This window comes from Hypanus sabinus, chromosome 3 (genome assembly GCF_030144855.1).
Source record: "Hypanus sabinus isolate sHypSab1 chromosome 3, sHypSab1.hap1, whole genome shotgun sequence".
In the NCBI taxonomy this organism is placed as follows: domain Eukaryota; kingdom Metazoa; phylum Chordata; class Chondrichthyes; order Myliobatiformes; family Dasyatidae; genus Hypanus; species Hypanus sabinus.
The window spans coordinates 6467698-6486914 of NC_082708.1; the positions used below are offsets into that span (position 1 = coordinate 6467698).

At 50.1% G+C, this 19217-nt stretch overlaps 1 protein-coding gene across 9 annotated transcripts in view; it reads left to right on the plus strand.

Annotated features, from left to right (window-relative positions):
- Nucleotides 1-19217, plus strand: part of LOC132391014 (arf-GAP with Rho-GAP domain, ANK repeat and PH domain-containing protein 1-like) — a 284897-nt gene that overhangs the window by 240889 nt on the left and 24791 nt on the right. For all 9 annotated transcript variants that reach the window (XM_059963618.1, XM_059963617.1, XM_059963620.1 and 6 more), the window contains 9 exons: nt 310-502; nt 1996-2041; nt 3375-3538; nt 5139-5354; nt 6042-6147; nt 10559-10706; nt 11833-11919; nt 13141-13209; nt 16892-17009. In XM_059963618.1, coding sequence (XP_059819601.1) covers nt 310-502; nt 1996-2041; nt 3375-3538; nt 5139-5354; nt 6042-6147; nt 10559-10706; nt 11833-11919; nt 13141-13209; nt 16892-17009 — 1147 coding nt within the window. The remainder of the gene's footprint in view (nt 1-309; nt 503-1995; nt 2042-3374; nt 3539-5138; nt 5355-6041; nt 6148-10558; nt 10707-11832; nt 11920-13140; nt 13210-16891; nt 17010-19217) is intronic.

A 19217-nucleotide genomic window follows, 5' to 3' on the forward strand; every position in this document is an offset into this window, starting at 1 on the left:
TTTAAGGTGAGATAGGAGAGATTTAATAGGAACCTGAGGGACATCGTTTTCGCCCAGTGGATGGCCCACATATGGACTGAGCTTCCAGAGGAGGTGGTTGACGATATCTTGGACAGGAAAGGTTTCAAGGGGGGAACGAGGAGGTGAGGGGAGATGGAGGTGACGGGGATGATGGCCAGTGTAAATGTACACTGTCTAGGAAGTGTTGCTGGCAGTGTGTGGGGTCGGGACCTTTACCTCAGGTGCCCTTCACTTTGGAAGGTGTTGATTCTGGTTGCCATGTCTACCATTCCTCTTCTCTGCCCACAGTCCTTCCTCCCGCCAGCCGTGGACCTGATGGACCATGACTTTGAGCGGATTGGACGTCTGCTCTACAAGGACGGGTTGAGCCTGGAGCGGGCCAAGGTGGGCTGGTTTGCGCTGGAGAAGTCCACGCTCTTTGTCTGGTCCGAGGACTCGGACAAGGTGGAGGCCATCAACCTTCGCAAGCTGCAGGAGTTGTGTAAGGGCCGGTTGTCTGGTCGTCTCTGTTCCAGAGCCTTCCGTTCACCCTGCGCTCTGCCAAATCCCCAAACCTGGACTCCCTGTCATCTTCCAAACCATACCATCCTCCACTTCTCCTGACTTCCACAACCCCCTGACACCCCCTCACCACCCCTCCTCCGCCCCCCTTCTCCCACATCTCCCCTACTTCTCAACCCTCAACACCCTGCCTGCACACTCCGTCATCTCCCTAGCCACAATATCTCACACCCTCATCTTCACTACCCTACACTCACCAAACCCTCATCCCCATGCCCAGTCATGCCTCCTCATACATCCCTCATTCCCACATCTCCCCAACCACCACCTCTACCCTCATCTCCTCTCCAGCAACTCCACTCACCCTCGTCTCCCAGTCCCTGCACACAGAACATACAAGAGTATCGCACAGGAACAGGCCTTTCGGATCATGCTGTCTTTCACCAACCTCGATGTTGCATTAAACTAATTCTCTGTCCGCACGCACTGTCCATATCTCCCCACCCCACCCGTGCGCTTCGTGCCTCCCTGCCCATGTGCCCCCGTCTCCCCACCCTGCCTGCGCGCGCTCCCTGCCTCCCCACCCCCTGCCCATTGAAATGCCTCTATCATATTGTATCTGCTTCCCACCTCTGTCACAATAAAAATGTCCCCCACGCATCTCCTTTCAATTTCCTTCTCTCATCCTAAACCTACATCCTTCAGTATTATCATCCCTGGTAAAAGATGCCGGCTGTCTATCTGTCAATGCCTTGCGTGAGCTCATAAACCTGTATCGGATCTCCCGTCAGCCTCCACTGCTGCAGAGAAATCAACCCAAGTATGTCCGGCCTCTCTAACCGGTCAGCATCCTGGACCTCCACGTGCTTTCCGTTATGAAGTGGCCAGAATTGCATTCAGTGCTGCAGAGAGTGGTGGAACCAGTGGTTTGGACATCTCTCTGCTCTTTCCCTTGTATTACCCCTCCCTGGTCCCATCTTCCCCCAGCTTCCTGCTCATCAGACACTGTTCCTTTGTGTAAGCCGCCTATCCTGGCCCAGGGTCTCCCTTGAGTCTCTATTTCCCCACAGCCCCCTGCTCTTCCAGGCTTGAGAACAAGCGAAGCTCTGTGCGTTGGTCTGGAACTGGTCACATCCCGTGATGCAGTGAGGTGAAAGTGCATGCTTGCTTACACTTCCACTTGACACTGAAATGTCTTTCTCCTCGCCTCTGGGGTATGTGCATTGTAATGGAGGTGTGTCTTATGGGCACAGGAAGATCCCATGGGGAGCATTGCCAGCCCATTGGGATTGGTTGTTTGCCATGTTTGATCCCTGGCCGGGACTCTGTACACCCGGCTGGGAAGGACTTCCCCATTTCTCTTCCGCTCGGGATCCTGTCCCCTGGGTCCGTGCCTCGGTTCGGTGGATGGTGCATTGCAGTTGGTTAGCTTGGAAGCAATCTTCGGTTCACCCTCTCTTTGTTGTGTTACAGCGGAGCAGGCTGACCACGGGGTGCTGGTATTGGTGGAGAAGAGGCGGTGAGTGCAGCTAAGCCCCTCCTCCCTCCTACTCTCCTCCTCCCTCCCAGTCTTCTCCTCCCTCTTCCTACCCTCCTCCTCTCCCTTCTCCCCCTTTTCTTCCTCCTCCCTCCCTTCTTACCCCTCCCTCACATCCTCCTCCTCTTTCCCAACCTCCTGCCCCTCTTCCTACCCTACTCCTCTCCTTCCCCTTTTTCCTTGCCCTTCCCCCCTTCTTAACCCTCCTTCCCACTCTCCTTCTCCCTCTTTCTACTTTACTTCATTCTTCCCTCCCTTTCCTCTTCTCCCCTCCATCTCATCCACCCATCTATTTCCTTTTCCTTCTTGCCCCTTTTTTGTCTCCCTTTTCCTTCATACTATCTTTTCTCCATTCTCCTCCTGCGCCCTTATCTCTTGCTTCCTGCCCTCCCCCTACTGTCTTCCCACTCTCCCTCCTCTCTGCAAACCGTCACCAGTGAGCATCCTCTACTTGGTTTCGCCCTAACATTCCCCAACACCCCCCGCCCTCCGATTTAGTGATAGAACGCTACAGCACAGAGACAGGCCATTCGGCCCATCCACTCCATGCCGCGCTATTAATCTGCTTAGTCCCATCCATCTGCACCCAGACCATAGCCTTCCCCGCCTGTTCCGTCCATGCACCTTTACCCAATTTCTCTTAAACATTGAAATCGAACCCACATCTGCCACGATTACTGGCAGCTCATTCCACATTCTCACCACTCTCTGAGTGAAGATGTTTCTTCTCAGGTTCCCCTTTAACATTTCACCTTTTTCCCTTAACCCATGACCTCTAGTGCTGGTCTCACCCAACCAGACAGTGGCGGGATTATCCGTGCAGTAATAGCATTACGCTAACCGCTGCTCTACTGTGCTCCCCAATGTTGGCTCCCATCTCCCTTTATCACGGTCTACCTCTCCTGTTCCATTTTCCCTCTTCTTTTTCCTCCCTCCCCATCCCCTCATCACCTCCCCACTCTCCCTTGTCACTGGGCGGAGGAGGCACTGTGGTGCTTCAAGTTCAATTGTCATTCAGTCATCCCAGTGAAACAGCGTTCCTCCAGGGCCGCAGTGCAAAACTCAGCACGCGTGGTTATGATAGCGAAGACGTACGGTCACGCAGAGTATGTACAGCCCAAGTCTCTGAGCGTCATGGCCTGTAGATTGATGGTGCATGGGATGTTGTCCTGGCATCTCTGCAAGATCGAGCTCGCAGCCGTTCCTCATCACACACCAGTGCAGCCACAGAGGAACGTAATCCAGTGTTCGGTGAGTGTTTCAAACTCCCAGTGATAGTTTCCTCTGTCTTCTCTCCCCTCCCCGCCCCACCCAGGACTCTGTACATCCAATCCGAAAGGAAGCTGGACTTCCTGGGATGGGCAGCGGCCATCCAGAAGGCAGCGGACAGCACCGGGAACACATTGTCTGAGCAGCAGTTGACAGACGAGGACATTCCTGTTCTGGTGGATCGCTGTGTGGCATATATCACTCAGTACGGTGAGCCGCTGACGTAGAGCATGTCCGGGGTGGGCTGGCTGCTTTACCGAGGCATCAGGAAGTATAGGCAGAGTCCATGGAGAGGGGGCTGGTTTTCATGATGTACTGAGCTGTGGCCGCAATGCTCTGCGGTTTCTTGCAGTCTCAGACAGAGCAGTTGCTGCACCAGGTCGAAGTCCATCTGGATAAAGCAGAGATTGATGGATTCGTAAAAACACAAAATGCTGGCAGAACTCAGCAGGCCAGACAGCATCTATGGGAGGAGGTAATAACGACGTTTCGGGCCGAAACCCTTCATCAGGAGGGGAGCATTTTGTGTTTTTATTTATTTCCAGTATCTGCAGATTCACTCGTGTTGCCATTGATAGATTCGTGATAAGTCTGAGTGTCAGCGGCCACGGTGAGGCAGGCGAATGGTGTTGAAGATATAAGTCAGCTGCGATGCAATGGTGGAGAAGGCTTAATGACCTAATTCTGCTATTGTGGTCTTATGGATAAGATGCTTTCTGAGGTGCATCGATTAAGCATTGGTGAGGGTCAATGGGGACACGGTATATTTCTTTAGCCTCTTGAGGAAGGAGAGGCACGAGAGAACTTTCATGGCCATTGCGTCTGTGGTTGGAGCAGGACAGGTTATTGGTGATGTTCACTCCGAGGACGTTGGGGCTCTGTGTAGACAGGAGGATGTGTACCTTTGGCCTTCCTGAAGTCAATGACCAACTCCTTTGACATTGAGCAGAAAGGGGGTTGTTGTTATGACACCCTGAATGAACACTGAGAAGCCTTCTGCAGCTTCTCTGTTGAACGTGTCCTGCCTGGTTGCATCGTGGTTTGGTACGGCAACTTGAATGTTTGCTCACCAGAGCTGGGCATTTGGATGCTGGAGAAATGGTCTTGTTGTGTGGGATTTTCTTTAAATGGGTTCCAAGACCATAACATGTAAAAGCAGAGTTAGGCCATTTGGCCCATTGAGTCTGTTCCACCATTTCACCATGATTGATCCATTCTCCTCTTCAGCCCCAATCTCTTGCCTTCTCCCTGTATCCCTTCAAGCTCTGACTAATCAAGAATCTGTCAACCTCTGCTCTAAATATATGTAAAGACTTGACCTCCACAGCTGCCTGTGGCAAAGAATTCCACAGATTCACCATTCTCTGGCTAAATAAATTCCTCCTCATCTCTGTTCCAAAAGGACATCCCTCTATTCTGAGGCTGTGTCCTCCACCATAGGAAACATCCTCTCCACATCCACTCTGTTGAGTCCTTTCACCATTCGATAGGCTTCAGTGAGTTTGACCCCACATTCTTCTAACCTCCAGCTTAGAGCCGTCAAATGCTTCTCATATTTCCATTGCTGAGATCATTCTTGAGATCTGTCTCTCGACTGTCTCCAACGCCGGCACAACCTCTACAAGTTGTAGACAATTTCTCCTCATCCACTCTAGGAAGACCTTTCAATATTCGGTAGGTTTCATTGAGATCTCAGCATCATTCTTCTAAACTCCAGTGAGTACAGGCCCGGAGATGAGCAGATGGAGGGAAGGGTAGGGACTGGGTGAGATTGTTCTCCTTTAATTGTATGATGCCGTCCATTCTGCAGGTTTAACTTCTGAAGGCATCTACAGGAAGAGCGGGCAGAAATCGAAGACCACCAACCTGCTGGAGCTATTCCTGAAGAATGCTCGCGGCGTGCGGTTGAGGGAAGGAGAGCATCAAGTCGACGATGTGTCCAACACTTTGAAACGGTTCTTCAGGGAGAGTATCAGGGAGAGCATCTTCACTGACAACGCGTACCAAGACTGGCTCCATACATCAAGTACGAACGCGCTCCTCGTGCTCATGACACTACACTCGGGAGGGTGAGCTGGGATCAGACAACAGAACGCAGAACAGCACAGTACGGACCTTCCTGGCCTGTCCAGCCCCACCACCCAGCAACCCACCTGTTTAACCCCGGCCTGACCACAGGACAGCCTACAATGACCAATTAACTTGCTAACCGGCTCGTCTTTGGACTGTGGGAGGAAATTGCAGCGCCTGCAGGAAGCCCACACATTCCATGGGGAGGACGTGCAAAGTCCTTACAGAGGATGCTGGGATTGAACGTCACGGTGTGGCGTAGCGGTTCGTGTAACGCTGTTACAGCACCAGCAACCTGGGTTAAACCTGTCCGTGACTGCATGAGTTTCCCCTGAGGGTTCCAGTTCCCTCCCGCATTCCAAAGACATGCTGGCTCGTAGGTTAATTGCCCCCCCCCCCCCCCCATGTGTGTAATTGGGCAGCACAGGCTCGTTGGGCTGGAAAGTCCTGTTACCATGCTGTATCTTTAAATAAAAATACATGACTCCTATCCAGATCCTTTCCCCGAGTTCGGACTGACTACAGTCGTGAGCCCGCCATCACATCTTGGCTTGTGGGAGTGCAGATTTGATCACAGTGGGTCCTGCAGCCCGTGTTGGAATAGGATGTTGTTGACGGTTTGTCTGCTTTCTGCCCACCCCAGTGATTCCCGATGAGTGGATGAAGGTTCAGCAGTACCAGAAGCTCGCCGCTAACCTGCCCAAGGTCAACCGTGCCACCCTCAAAGCTCTGATCAACCACCTCTACTGGTAAGCACCAACACTGCAACATGGGCAAGAGCAACTTGGAAGTGTAGCAGTTAGCGTAACGCTGTTACCCTCCACTGTCTGTAAGGAGTTAGTACATTCTTCTGTTACATACCCCATGAGTATCTTGTGACTGTCTCATGACCACGGTGTAATTGAGTATCTGGTGAGCATGATGTAATGGTCTTGTGATGGTGGGGTGATGTAATTTCCTGCCGGTGTGAGGTCACATGATGTAATTCTCCAGCCAGTGAGAAGTCATGTTTCAACAGATATAAAAGGGGAAAGCCTTGCTGTGACGCCGATCAGTTCGTGGTTTAATTCATCAGTTACTCCGTTCTGCTGCGTATTCGTCTCATGATGCAGTTTTGTTTGAAAGTGGAGTTATTGCCGGCAGTTTCACCAAACACTGCCAGTTGTGGTTTAGATTCTACCTTTGCAATTCAGTCGGAGAGTGAAGAATTTATCGAAGTACGGAAAACCCAAGGGATCGAGTAAAGTTGGTGTGGTCAGTGGTAATACAGGATCGACATTATTGAAACCTCATTCGGAAGGTAGTAACCCGCATCTGAGATGGCCTTTGCATTGTGAAAGCAGAAAGGGCTGGGGGCAGCGTTATTCGCCAAGGAAGGTCAGTTCCTTTAAGTTGTTTTTATTTCCTTCGTCATAAATCCTTCAGGCAAGGCATATTTCGGCTGGGATCAGCAGTATCATCACGTCGTGGAGGAATTCGTTACTTCAGGAAAATCTCTCCTAACTGACTGTAAATCAATTGGACTTTTGCATTTACCACTTTTAAGAACTGTGTTCGCATTTATCGCTTTAAGAACTGTTTGAGTTGCTGTATAGCAGTTAACTTCCGGTTAAGTTAGTCGTGTGTTTACTTTTCGTTTTTTTATTGAGCAGTGTTTAATAAATGTTTTATTTGTTTATTTAAAAAAAACCTGTCTCAATTCTATATTCATTGTTGCCGTGTCACAGCACTTCTAGTGACTGTGCCGGGTGCTCTGGTTTCCTCCCACATTCCGAAGACATGCCGGTTGAGGCTAGTAACTTGTGGACGTGCTGTTAGTGACTGTGCGGGGTTTCCTCCGGGTGCTCTGGTTTCCTCCCACATTCCGAAGACGTGCCGGTTGAGGCTAGTAACTTGTGGACGTGCTGTTAGTGCCAGAAACATTGCAGCAAGTGGGCTGCTGCCAACACATTCTTGGACTGTGATGGTCGTTGATGCAAATGACACACTTCACCGTATCTTTTAATGTACACAGGGCGAATGAAACTGATCTTCAAATCTTCATTCTTGGCCGGGGGCCTCCAAAGTCCACGGGGGGATGTAGGGGGCAATACCTGCTTCTCCTCAGTCTGGGGACTCGCTGGGTTGTCCAGCTGAGGAAAGGGTCTGTGATGGAAACAGAACGGGAAAAGATGTTCAACTGTGGGTAACAGGAGGATCTAACGATAGTTTAAATTAAAAGCCTAAATTTGACAAAAGTAATTAGAATAAAAACAAACCCAGTGGAGTGCAAAGTGACTGTGGAGTTGTAAAACTGTCATGATTAGGGTTGTGTTGGCCAGTTCAGGAACTGAATGGTTGAAGCTGTTCCTGAACCTAGTTGCGTGGGACTTCAGGTTTCTGTCAGTAGCTGCAAGAAGATGGCAAGGCCCAGATGGTGGATTTTGCTGCCTTGGGCAGTGCCTTCAGCAGATACTCCCAATGGAGGCAAGGGAAGTATTGAACTGAGTCCGCTCCTCTCTGCAGTTTCTTACGTTCCCGCGCATTCAGATTGCCTTACCAGACCGTGATACAACCAGTCAGGATACTTCCAACAGTACGTCTGTACAAGCACGTCTGATCAGGGAGAGAACGCTACATTATCAAAAAATAAAGATTAGCTTTAGTTGACACACATACACTGAAGGATGAAGTGAAATGTGTCTTCTGCGTCAACAACCAACGCAGTCCAAGGATGTGCTGGGGGCTACCCACAAGTGTTGCTATACTTCTGGCACCAACCTAGCATGCCCACAACTCACTGACCCTAACGCGCAAGTCTTTGGAATTTGGGAGGAAACTCACATGGTGTCATGGAGAACGTACAGACTGCTTACGGTGTTGTCTTTTGTATGAACAAGCTCCCATTTTGCTGTCAAATGTAGCATTATACTGTTTACTTAACTTGTGTAACACATGCATTTTATGCTAAATGTCAACCTTCTGAAATGAAATTTTATATTTGTTAATTTATTTCTGGTAATATTACTTAATGTGTTGTGTGTGAGTTGTGCAGAGGAATAGTTTTGTTTGTATACATATTAATTTATTGCGATACAGTGTGGAACAGACCTTTCTGTCCCTTTGAGCCGCACCACTCAATAATCCCCCGATTAACCATGGACAATTTACAATGACCAATTAACCCACTGACTGGTACGTCTTTGGACTGAGGGCGGAGATCGGAGCACCCGGAGGAAACACATATGCTCGCAGGGGACAATGTACTAACTCCTTACAGACAGTGGTGAGAATTGAACTTGGGTTGCTGGTACTGTAAAGTGTTGTGCTAACCACTGTCCTACCATGGTGACTCATGTACAGTTGAACGACAATATACTTGAACTTGAATCCAATGAGAGAGAGTGCAGGGGAGGGTGGGAATATCTTGGTTAAATATCAATGTAGTATTCCCTCGCCGTGTTCTTTTACACAGAGTGGATGATGTGTGTAACTCGCTGCCGGAGGAAGTGTTGGAATCGGATACTGTCTTTGTGTCTGAGGCATTTGGACAGACACTTAAACAAGGCACAGGAGCATACAGTCATAATGTAGGCAGGTGGGATTAGTGTAGACAGACAGAGAGGCTAGCACTGCATGATGGGCTAAAGGGTAATTGCTTTATTATTGTCATATCTGCTGAGATAGTGGAAATCTTTCATTTGCCTGCCTTTTCAAGCTGAAGTTTGTCATCTGACCTTATATATACAACTGAAGGGAACTGTGTTCCTCCAGATCACACATAGCACACAAAACAAAATATTGCCATAAAACAAAATATTTTCATAAATAAGTTAATAAAAATCAATCAAAATGTGTCTGAAGAGTAAATAGTAAACAGCTCACTGTCCTGGTGACAAGACCTCGATGGTGACAGGGTATCTATTAGTCTATCAGCCTGAGGGAAGAAGCTGTTACCCAGCCTGGCAGTCCTACTCCTGATGCTCCTGGACCTCCTCCCTGACGGTGGTGGGTCAAAGAGATTGTGGGTGGGTGGCAGGGATCCTCAACGATGCTCCTGGCCCTTCGTCTGCAGCGCTACCGGTAAATGTCACAGTTGGGGGGGAGGGGGAGACTCCATTGAACTTCTCTGTGATCATTGCTATTCCATAGATAAGTGCATTGAGTACAAAAGGGAAACAGAATGCAGAGTGTTACGGCTACAGAGAAGGTGCGGTGCAGGCAGACAGTAAGGTGTAAGGGCTGTGACGAGGTAGATTGGGAGGTCACAATTTCACCATTTCGTACATGGGAGATCCTGCCTTCACCCTGTCCAATGCAAAAGGCAGAATTTCCTGGTGGCCACCCATTTCCATTCCCATTTGGACATGTCTACCTAAGGCAAAGCACACAAACACAGCAAGTCAGGCAGTGTCTATGGAGAGGAATAAATAGTCAACATTTTGGGCCAAAACACTTCATCAGCACTGTCCATGGCCTCCTTGACTCTCACAGTGAGGCCAAGCTCAGGTTGAAGGAGCATTGTCTTGCATTCCATCTGGTAGCCACTAACCAGATGGCGTGAACGTTGATTTAATATAGAACGTAGAAAAGAAAGAGTACAGAAGAGTATAGGCCTGTTGGTCCTCAACGTTTTGAAAACTTCTGGTAATTTCTTCCCTGTCTCCTCACTTTCTCCATTCCTCATTCTGGTTACCGTCTCACCACTTCTCTTTTTCTCACCTTCCCGTCACCTCCCTCAGCTTTTCCTCCGCCTTCCCTTTTTCCCATGTTCCACTCTCCTCTCCTGTCAGATTCCTCCATCTTCCACCCTTTACCTCTTCCACCTACCCTCCTACCCCCTCACGTGGTCGCACCTATCTCCTGCTATCTTTAACTCCGTCCCATCTCTCCCCCCCCCCGCTTCATTTCCAGATCTGATGGAGGGTCTCAGCCCAAAATATTAACTGTTTATTCCCCTCCATAGATGTGTTGAATCCTATTCTTTTGGCGTCCAAGATTATAAGGTCATCAGATTGCTGCTTGTGGTGAGGATGGTGACATTAAGAGAAGGAGTCACAGCAGGTGGTCGGGTGTAAATTTCCAGCTTGAGGTGGACAGGTGTCTTGCAGGACGAGGTGAGGTGGGTCCCTGGGGAAGGTTCTGTGCAGTGGCTGAGTGATGAACTGGTTTTTGTTGCAGTGTACAGAAAGTCTCTGAAAAGAACCAGATGACCACGCACAATCTGGCCATTGTTTTCGGGCCCACACTCTTCCAGACAGATGGGCAGGACAACAAGGTGGGCCGAGTGGTCGAGGATCTCATCAGTCACTTCATCGAGCTCTTCAACGTGAGTGACTCACCTGTGGGGTTTCATCAACTCGTCCCTCGTCCACTCCGGATTCCCGAGAGCCGCCTTAACCCAATGTTCCAAACCGCTGTCCCATTTCCGTTACCACCTCCCATCTCCATCACCTTCTCTCATCAAAAAACCCAAAATCCTCATCCCCACACCCCATTACAATCTCCTATCCCATCTTCATCAGTCCCTCCAATTTCCAAACTGCCCATCTTCATCACCCCTCCCCCTCCCATCTCCAAATCCCCCATTGTTGCCCCTCCAATCTCCAAATCCCCCAGTGTCACCCCTCCCATCTCCAAAATCAGTCATCGCCCCTCCCATCTCCAAATCCCCCGTTATCGCACGTCCCATCTCCAAATCCCCGTTGTCGCCCCTCCCATCTCCAAATCTGTTATCGCCCCTCCAATCTCCAAATCCCCTATTGTTGCCCCTCCCATCTCCAAATCCCCTGTCATTCCCCCCCATCTCCTAATTCCCCCATCGCAGCCCCTCCCATGTTCAAAACACTTCCATCTCTATCACTTTCTCCCTTTTCTTATCTCCATCACCCCCTCTGGGGCGCCCCCTCCCATCCACACCATGTCTCCCACCACTGTCGCTCCCCACCCACACATTCCTTTCCTTTCCGGTCCCGATGAAGGGTCTTTGGCCAAAGCATTGACTGTTTATTTATTCCCACAGATGCTGCCTAATCTTCTGATTTCCTCCTGAATTTTGTGTGTGCATGTGTGTTACAGAGACTGCTAATCTTACCGACACCTTCCCTGAGGACCCCCGTGGATGGGGGGGTTGACAGTCCACGGACATAAACCTGTTCCCACCCACCGGACCCCTATTGATGGGGGTAATCACAGTGTTCACACTCTTGCCACCCCATCCAACTCAAGGCATTGGACAGATCTTAACCCTTTCTCCCCCACCCCCCGCTGTGTAGACCCCAGTTGAATGGTGGCTCATGGAGAGTTAACCCATTCCTTCCCTCGCCATGTGGACCCCCGTTGATTGGGGTAATGGCGTTGCACGGAGAGTTAATGCTCCTTCTCCCACATTGTGGACCCTGTTGATTGGGATAATGATGGCTCACGGAGAGTTAACCCTTTCCTTCCCCTCGCAGGTGGACGAACATCAGCTGAAGCGACAGCTGGATGAGATCGTTAGTATCATCCGTCTCCGGGACGCCCCGCTGATGCAGTCTGGCCAGGTGAGGTGTGTCCCCCTGCACTGATGGAGGGAGGGGCAACTTTCCCCTCTACCCTGCTCCTGAGTCTGGGATCTCCCCTCTGTGTGGAGGGGGATGGTGGGAGTGAGGGGAGTGTGGAGTCGCTGAGGCCAACCACCCGGGCAGGCCCCACTACTGAATCTGTGCCATCCACGTCCCTCCCCTCCCCCGGCAAAGGCTCATCCCGAGGACAGGCAAGTGGTGGTGATCGCCTCCCCACCCTGGAGAAAGTCTGGCTTCCGCTGGCTGTGGTCAGGAAGGAAGGCTGAGTTTGGTCTGTGTTATCTGATGGGGGAGGGGTGAACGTATTAGCAAATATCCAGCTGTAAGCCAGACAGGTCAGCATATAGACAGTTTGGGGTCAGGGAGGGGTCAGTGATCAGAGGTCAGGCAGAGGTCAGTGATCAGAGGTCAGGCAGGGGTCAGTGATCAGAGGTCAGGCAGGGGTCAGTGATCAGAGGTCAGGCTGGGATCAGAATCAGGTTTAATATCACCCACATTTGTCATGAAATTTGTTTTGTAGCAACAATACATGGCAATACATAATAATAAAAATTAGATCTATATATAAATTAGTGCAAAGAAGCAGAAAAAATAGTGAAGTAGTGTGCGTGGGTCCATGACCCATTCTGAAATTTGATGAAAGAGAGGAAGAAGCTGTTCCTGAATTGTTGAGTGTGTGTCTTCAGGCTCCTGTACCTCCTCGCTGATGGTAGCGTTGAGAAGAGGGCATCTGCTGGGTGACGGGAGTCCTGAATGATGGATGCTTCCTTTTTGAGGCATCAAATTTTGAAGATGTCCTCAGTGCTGGGGAGGCCAGTGCCCACGATGGAACTGGCTGAGTATACAACTTTCTGCAGCTTTTTACAATCCTGTGTATTGGCCCCTCCAGACCAGACGGTGATGTAGCCAGTTAGAATGCTCTCCATAGTATATCCAGAGACATTTGCGAGCGTCTGTGGGGATCTAGAGAAATGGGGTTTGGTAATCAGAGGTCAAGACAGCATCTAGACAGACCAGGTTCAGGCAGAAGTCAGTGACCAGGGCTGGTCTGGTTTCACACTGGCTAAGGATTGAGCTGCAGTCTAGATGGGCTAGGGCTAGATGAGATGGGGCTGGGGTCAATGATTGGGAGATGGAGCAGGGTCCAGGGTACCAGACATGCTGCCAACCTGATGTCGTGCTCTTACTCCCTCCCTGCAGAATGCTGGGGACTTCATTTGCACCGTCTACCTGGAGGAGAAGAAGGAGGATTGTGAGTTGAGTCTAAAGGTAGGTCAGTGGTGACTGGTTATTGGTTTATAACCGTGACAGATACTGAGATACAGTGTGAAGCTTTCACATTCTCCTCTATTCAGATTTACTTGTCAGCAATGCACACAAAATGCTGGAGGAACTCAGCAGGTCAGGCAGCGTCTGAGGAGTGGAATAAACTGTCGATATTTCTGGCTGGGACCCTCATCAGGACGAGAAAGGAAGGGGGATGATGCCAGAATTTATCTTGACCTGCTGAGTTCCTCGAGTATTTTGTGTGTGTTACTGTGTATTTCCAGACTCTCTTGTCTTTAAGGTTAATCTGTTGTATGCAGATCGAAATGTGTGGTGAATGCAACATTTGCATCAACGACCAACTCCGTGTGAGGAATGTGCTGGAAAATTCACAAGAGTCACCACGCTTCCAGTTGTCCTACTGTCCCATCTCTCTCCTGAATATTCCCAACAAAGAACGTTACAGCACAGTGCAGGCTTTATGGCCCACAATGTTGTGCCAGCCTCTTATGATCAACCTAACTCTTCCCTCTCACATTGACCTCCATTTTTCCATCATCCATGTGCGTATCTAAGAGTTTTGTAAATGTTCCTGGCAGCGTGTTCCACACACCCACCACTCTCCATGTAAAAAAAAAAACACACATATTCTCCCCCTCTCTCTCCCCCCTTCTCTCCCCCCTTCTCTCCCCCCCTTCTCTCCCCCCTTCTCTCCCCCCTTCTCTCCCCCCTTCTCTCCCCCCTTCTCTCCCCCCTTCTCTCCCCCCTTCTCTCCCCCCCTTCTCTCCCCCCTTCTCTCCCCCCTTCTCTCCCCCCTTCTCTCCCCCCTTCTCTCCCCCCTTCTCTCCCCCCTTCTCTCCCCCCTTCTCTCCCCCCTTCTCTCCCCCCTTCTCTCCCCCTTCTCTCCCCCTTCTCTCCCCCTTCTCTCCCCCTTCTCTCCCCCTTCTCTCCCCCCTTCTCTCCCCCCTTCTCTCCCCCCTTCTCTCCCCCCTTCTCTCCCCCTTCTCTCCCCCCTTCTCTCCCCCCTTCTCTCCCCCTTCTCTCCCCCCTTCTCTCCCCCCTTCTCTCCCCCCTTCTCTCCCCCCTTCTCTCCCCCCTTCTCTCCCCCCTTCTCTCCCCCCTTCTCTCCCCCCTTCTCTCCCCCCTTCTCTCCCCCCTTCTCTCCCCCCTTCTCTCCCCCCTTCTCTCCCCCTTCTCTCTCCCCCTTCTCTCTCCCCCTTCTCTCTCCCCCTTCTCTCCCCCCCTTCTCTCTCCCCCCTCTCTCCCCCCTTCTCTCTCCCCCCTTCTCTCTCCCCCTTCTCTCTCCCCCCTTCTCTCTCCCCCCTTCTCTCTCCCCCCTTCTCTCTCCCCCCTTCTCTCTCCCCCCTTCTCTCTCCCCCCTTCTCTCTCCCCCCTTCTCTCTCCCCCTTCTCTCTCCCCCTTCTCTCTCCCCCCTTCTCTCTCCCCCCTTCTCTCTCCCCCCTTCTCTCTCCCCCCTTCTCTCTCCCCCCTTCTCTCTCCCCCCTTCTCTCTCCCCCCTTCTCTCTCCCCCCTTCTCTCTCCCCCCTTCTCTCTCCCCCCTTCTCTCTCCCCCCTTCTCTCTCCCCCCTTCTCTCTCCCCCCTTCTCTCTCCCCCCTTCTCTCTCCCCCCTTCTCTCTCCCCCCCATAGTAAAATGTGGATGAGGAGCCTTCCTGTGATCTGTATCCCACACTGCTAACTCTTATTTGAATGTAGTACGTAGACGGGAACTGGTGATAATCCAATTAAGTTAATAATCAAATGGGATCCCTTCTGCCAACTCAGTGAATTCATTATCAAAGTTCATATATGTCACCATCTACAACCCTGGGATTCATTTTCTTGTGGACATTGAGGGAAACAATAACAAATAAGCAATAAATATTAAGAACATGAGACGAAGAGTCCTTGAAAGAGAGTCCCTAGGTTGTGGGAACATTTCACTGATAAGGTGAGTGACGTTATCCCCATGGTTTAAGAGCCTGATGGTTGAGGTGTGATAACTGTTCCTGAACCTGGTGGTGTGGGTCCTGAGGCTCCTGTGCCTCCTTCCCTATGGCAGCAGTGAGAAGAGAGCACGTTGTGGGTAGTGGGGGCCCCCGATGATGGATGCTGCTTTCCTGTGACAGTATTTCACGTAGATGTGCTCGATCTGTGATGGACTGGTCAATAGCCATTGTAATATGACCATAAAATATAGGAGCAGAATTGGGCCATTTGGCCCATGGAGTCTGCACTGCCATTTCATCATGACTGATTCATTTTCCCTCTCAGCCCCAGTCTCCTGCCTTCTCCCCCATCCCTGCATGCCCTGACCAATCAAGAATCTGTCAACCTCTGTCTTAAATATACTCAATGACTTGGCCTCCACAGTCACCTGCGGCATCGAGTTCCACAGATTCACCACTTTGGTGAATATGGACATGTCCTTGTTCTTCCCTTTCCCTCACATTCTTGTGCCTATCTAAACATCTCTTAAATGTCCCTAATGTATCTGTCTGCACTCTACACAGTGCATTCCAGACATCCACAGCTCTCTGTGTCTCTCACATATCCTTCTCACCTTAACTGGGCAGAGGTGAGTGGGCTTCCTCACCTCTGCCCCTCAACACAAGTGCCCCTCAGGGCAGTGTACTAAGCCCCCTCCTTTACTCTCTGTATACCCATGACTGTGTCGCCACCCTCAACTCTGATCTGCTAATTAAATTTGCTGATGACGCTACACTGATTGGCCTAATCTCAAATAATAACGAGGCAGCCTACAGAGAAGAAATCATCACCCTGACACTGTGGTGTCAAGGAAACAACCTCTCCCTCAATGTTGCAAAAACAAAGGAGCTGGTTGTGGATTACAGGAGGAATGGAGACGGGCTAGCCCCTATTGACATCAATGGATCTGGGGTTGAGAGGGTGAACAGCTTTAAGGTCCTCGGCATTCATATCACCGAGGATCTCATCAGGTCTCTGCATTCCGGCTGTGTGGTGAAAAAAGCACAACAGCATCTCTTTCACCTCAGACAGTTGAAGAAGTTTGATATGAGCCCCTAGATCCTAAGAACTTTCTATAGGGTCACAATTGAGAGCATCCTGACTGGCTGCATCACTGTCTGGTACGGGAACTGTACTTCCCTCAATCGCAGGACTCTGCAGAGAGTGGTGTGGACATCCCGGCGCATCTGTAGATGTGAACTTCCCACTATTCAGGACATTTACAAAGACAGGTGTGTAAAAAGGGCCCCAAGGATCACTGGGAACCCGAATCACTCCGACCAATAACTGTTCCAGCTGCTACCATCCGGGAAACGGTACCGCAGCATAAAAGCCAGGACCAACAGGCTCTGGGACAGCTTCTTCCCCCAGGCCATCAGACTGATGAACTGACACTGATACAATTGTATTTCTATGTTATATTGACTGTCCTTTTGTACATACTATTTATTACAAACTACTATAAATTGTACATTGCACATTTAAATGGAGACGTAACGTAAAGATTTTTACTCCCATGTTTGTGAAGGATGTAAGTAATAACGTCGATTCAATTCAATGCATGCCCTCTGGTTTTAGATATTTCAATCCAATTATGCTGCCAGGGAAACTTCAGCTGCACATCTCTGCTCCTTTAGAACTCTGAACGGTTCAGTGGGGTATGCTCTCATTCTGCCCCTCTCTCTCCCTCTCCTTAGGTCCCGGCCACCATGACGGCGCAGGAGTTGACCAATGAAGTTTTGTATCTTCGCAAGCTGAGCACCAAAGAGAAGGACAACTGGTGTTGCTTTGAGGTGATCGACAGGGAGGAAATGGGTCAGTTTAGTTGTTTTTTATTTCCCCCCACCCCCCCATCCTGTATGTAACATACACAAGAATAACCAACAGAAAATGCTGAAAACAAGTCAGGCAGCCTCTGTGGAGAGAGAAGCTGAATTTATATTGTTCGTTGATAAGACTGAGGTTAGCTTTGTGTCACACTGACATCTAAATATTGAAACATACAGTAAAATGCATTGTACCAAGATACAGTGAAAAGCTTGTCTTACATGTTGGATCGGTACCAGGGCGGAGGGGGTATGGAGCCCTGAGGTCCCAGTGCAGGTCGAAGGGAGTAGGCAGTTTAAATGATTCATCATGGACTAGATGGGCCAAAGGGCCTGTTTCAGTGCTGTACTTTTCTGACTCTACGCAGGTCAAATCATTGCACAGGCAGAACATGGTAAAGTTTGTTTAACTCACTCAATTGTAGTCATGAATATAACGAAATGTAACAGTGTTACTTTGGGGCCAAGGTGCAAAGCGCAGTGCCAACAGCACACAGCACATATAGTTATAATAGCAGAAAAAAGTGAAGTCACAAGAAATGATATAGCCCAAGTCCCTGAATGTCATGACCTGCAAATTGATGGTGCAGGGGATGTTTAGTCTTAGAGCCAGGTTTCTGCAAGAACAAGCTTGCAACAGTTCCTCATCACATGTTAATGCAGTTGCTGATCCAGCTTGTCTTTCACAGAGTGAACAGTAGAGGGCAGCAGCGACACGAGTGACCAGCCCCTAACCCAGCACGGATGCCATCCCCTTCTCTCAGTTCATCCGGCTCCACCGTATCTGCTCTCAGGATGAGGCTTTTCACTCCAGAACTACTGAGATGTCCACCTTCAAAGAAAGGGGCTTCCCTTCCTCACCCCATCTTCCTGCCGCCACACCAGGGATAGGGTCTTTCTTGCCCTTGCCTATACCGCATCCAGAACGTAGTTCCCCACAGTTCCTGCCATCTCCAATGGGATCTCAGGACCAAGCACACCTTTCCCTCCCCCACCCACTTTCTGCAAGGATTGCTCCCTTGTCCACCCGTCCCTCCCCACTGATCTTCCTCCGGACACTTACCCTTGCAAACGGAACAAGTGCTACACCTGCCCCTACACCTCCTCCCTCACTATCATTCAGGGTCCCAAACAGTCCTTCCAGGTGAGGCGACACTTCATCTGTGAGTCTGTTGGGGTCATCTGCTGTATCTCATGCTCCCGGTGCGGCCTCCCCTACGTCGGCGAGACCTGACGTAGACTGGGAGACTGCTTCACCGAGCACCTCCGCTCAGTTTGCCGGAAGAAACAGAATTTCCCGGTGGCCGCCCATTTTAATTCCACTTCCCATTCCATTCTGACATGTCCGTCCATGGCCTTCTCTACTGTTGTGATGAGGCCACACGCATGTTGGAGGAGCAACACATGATATTCCGTCTTGGTAGCCTCTGTCCTGAAGGCATGAACATTGATTTCTCTGGTAGTTGCCCCCCCCCCCCCTTCACCATGTCCCATTCTCATTTCCCTCTGTCACCTTTTCTCCTCATCTACTCGTCATCTCCCTCTGGTGCTCTTCCTCCTTCCCATTCTTCCCTGGTCTTCTGTCCTCTCCTATCAGATTCCCCCCTTCTCCAGCCCTTTATCTCTTTTACCAATCAAATTCCCAGCTCTTTACTTCAGCCCTTCCCACTCTCTGGTTTCACCTACTGTCTACCACCTTGTACTTCTTCCTCCCCTCCCTCCACCTTCTTGCCCTGACTTACTTTCCTTTTCCAGTCCTGACGAAGGCTCTCGGCCTGAAATGTTGACTGTTTATCCCTCTCCATAGAGACCTGCCTGACCTGCGGAGTTCCTCTAGCATTGTGTGTGTGTGTTGCTGTGCATTTCCAGTGTCTGCAGAATTTCCTGTATTAGCAGTACCAGTAGTTGCCTGCTGATGGCAGTGCTGAGTCAGGGGACCAGACGTAGCTCAGCACTGCCACCAAGAGGGCCTGCAATATACTGCACTTTGGCTCAGCCAGCTGTGTGGTTGGTCAGGAGATGGAATTGAATTGACTATTACATACATCTTTCGTATACACGGATAGTAAAAATCTTTGCATTATGTTTCTGTCTAAGTGTGCAATTTATAGTAATTTGTAATAAATAGTATGCACAACAGGACAATCAGTATAACCTAAAAACACAATTGCCTCAGCATGAATTAATCAGTCTGATG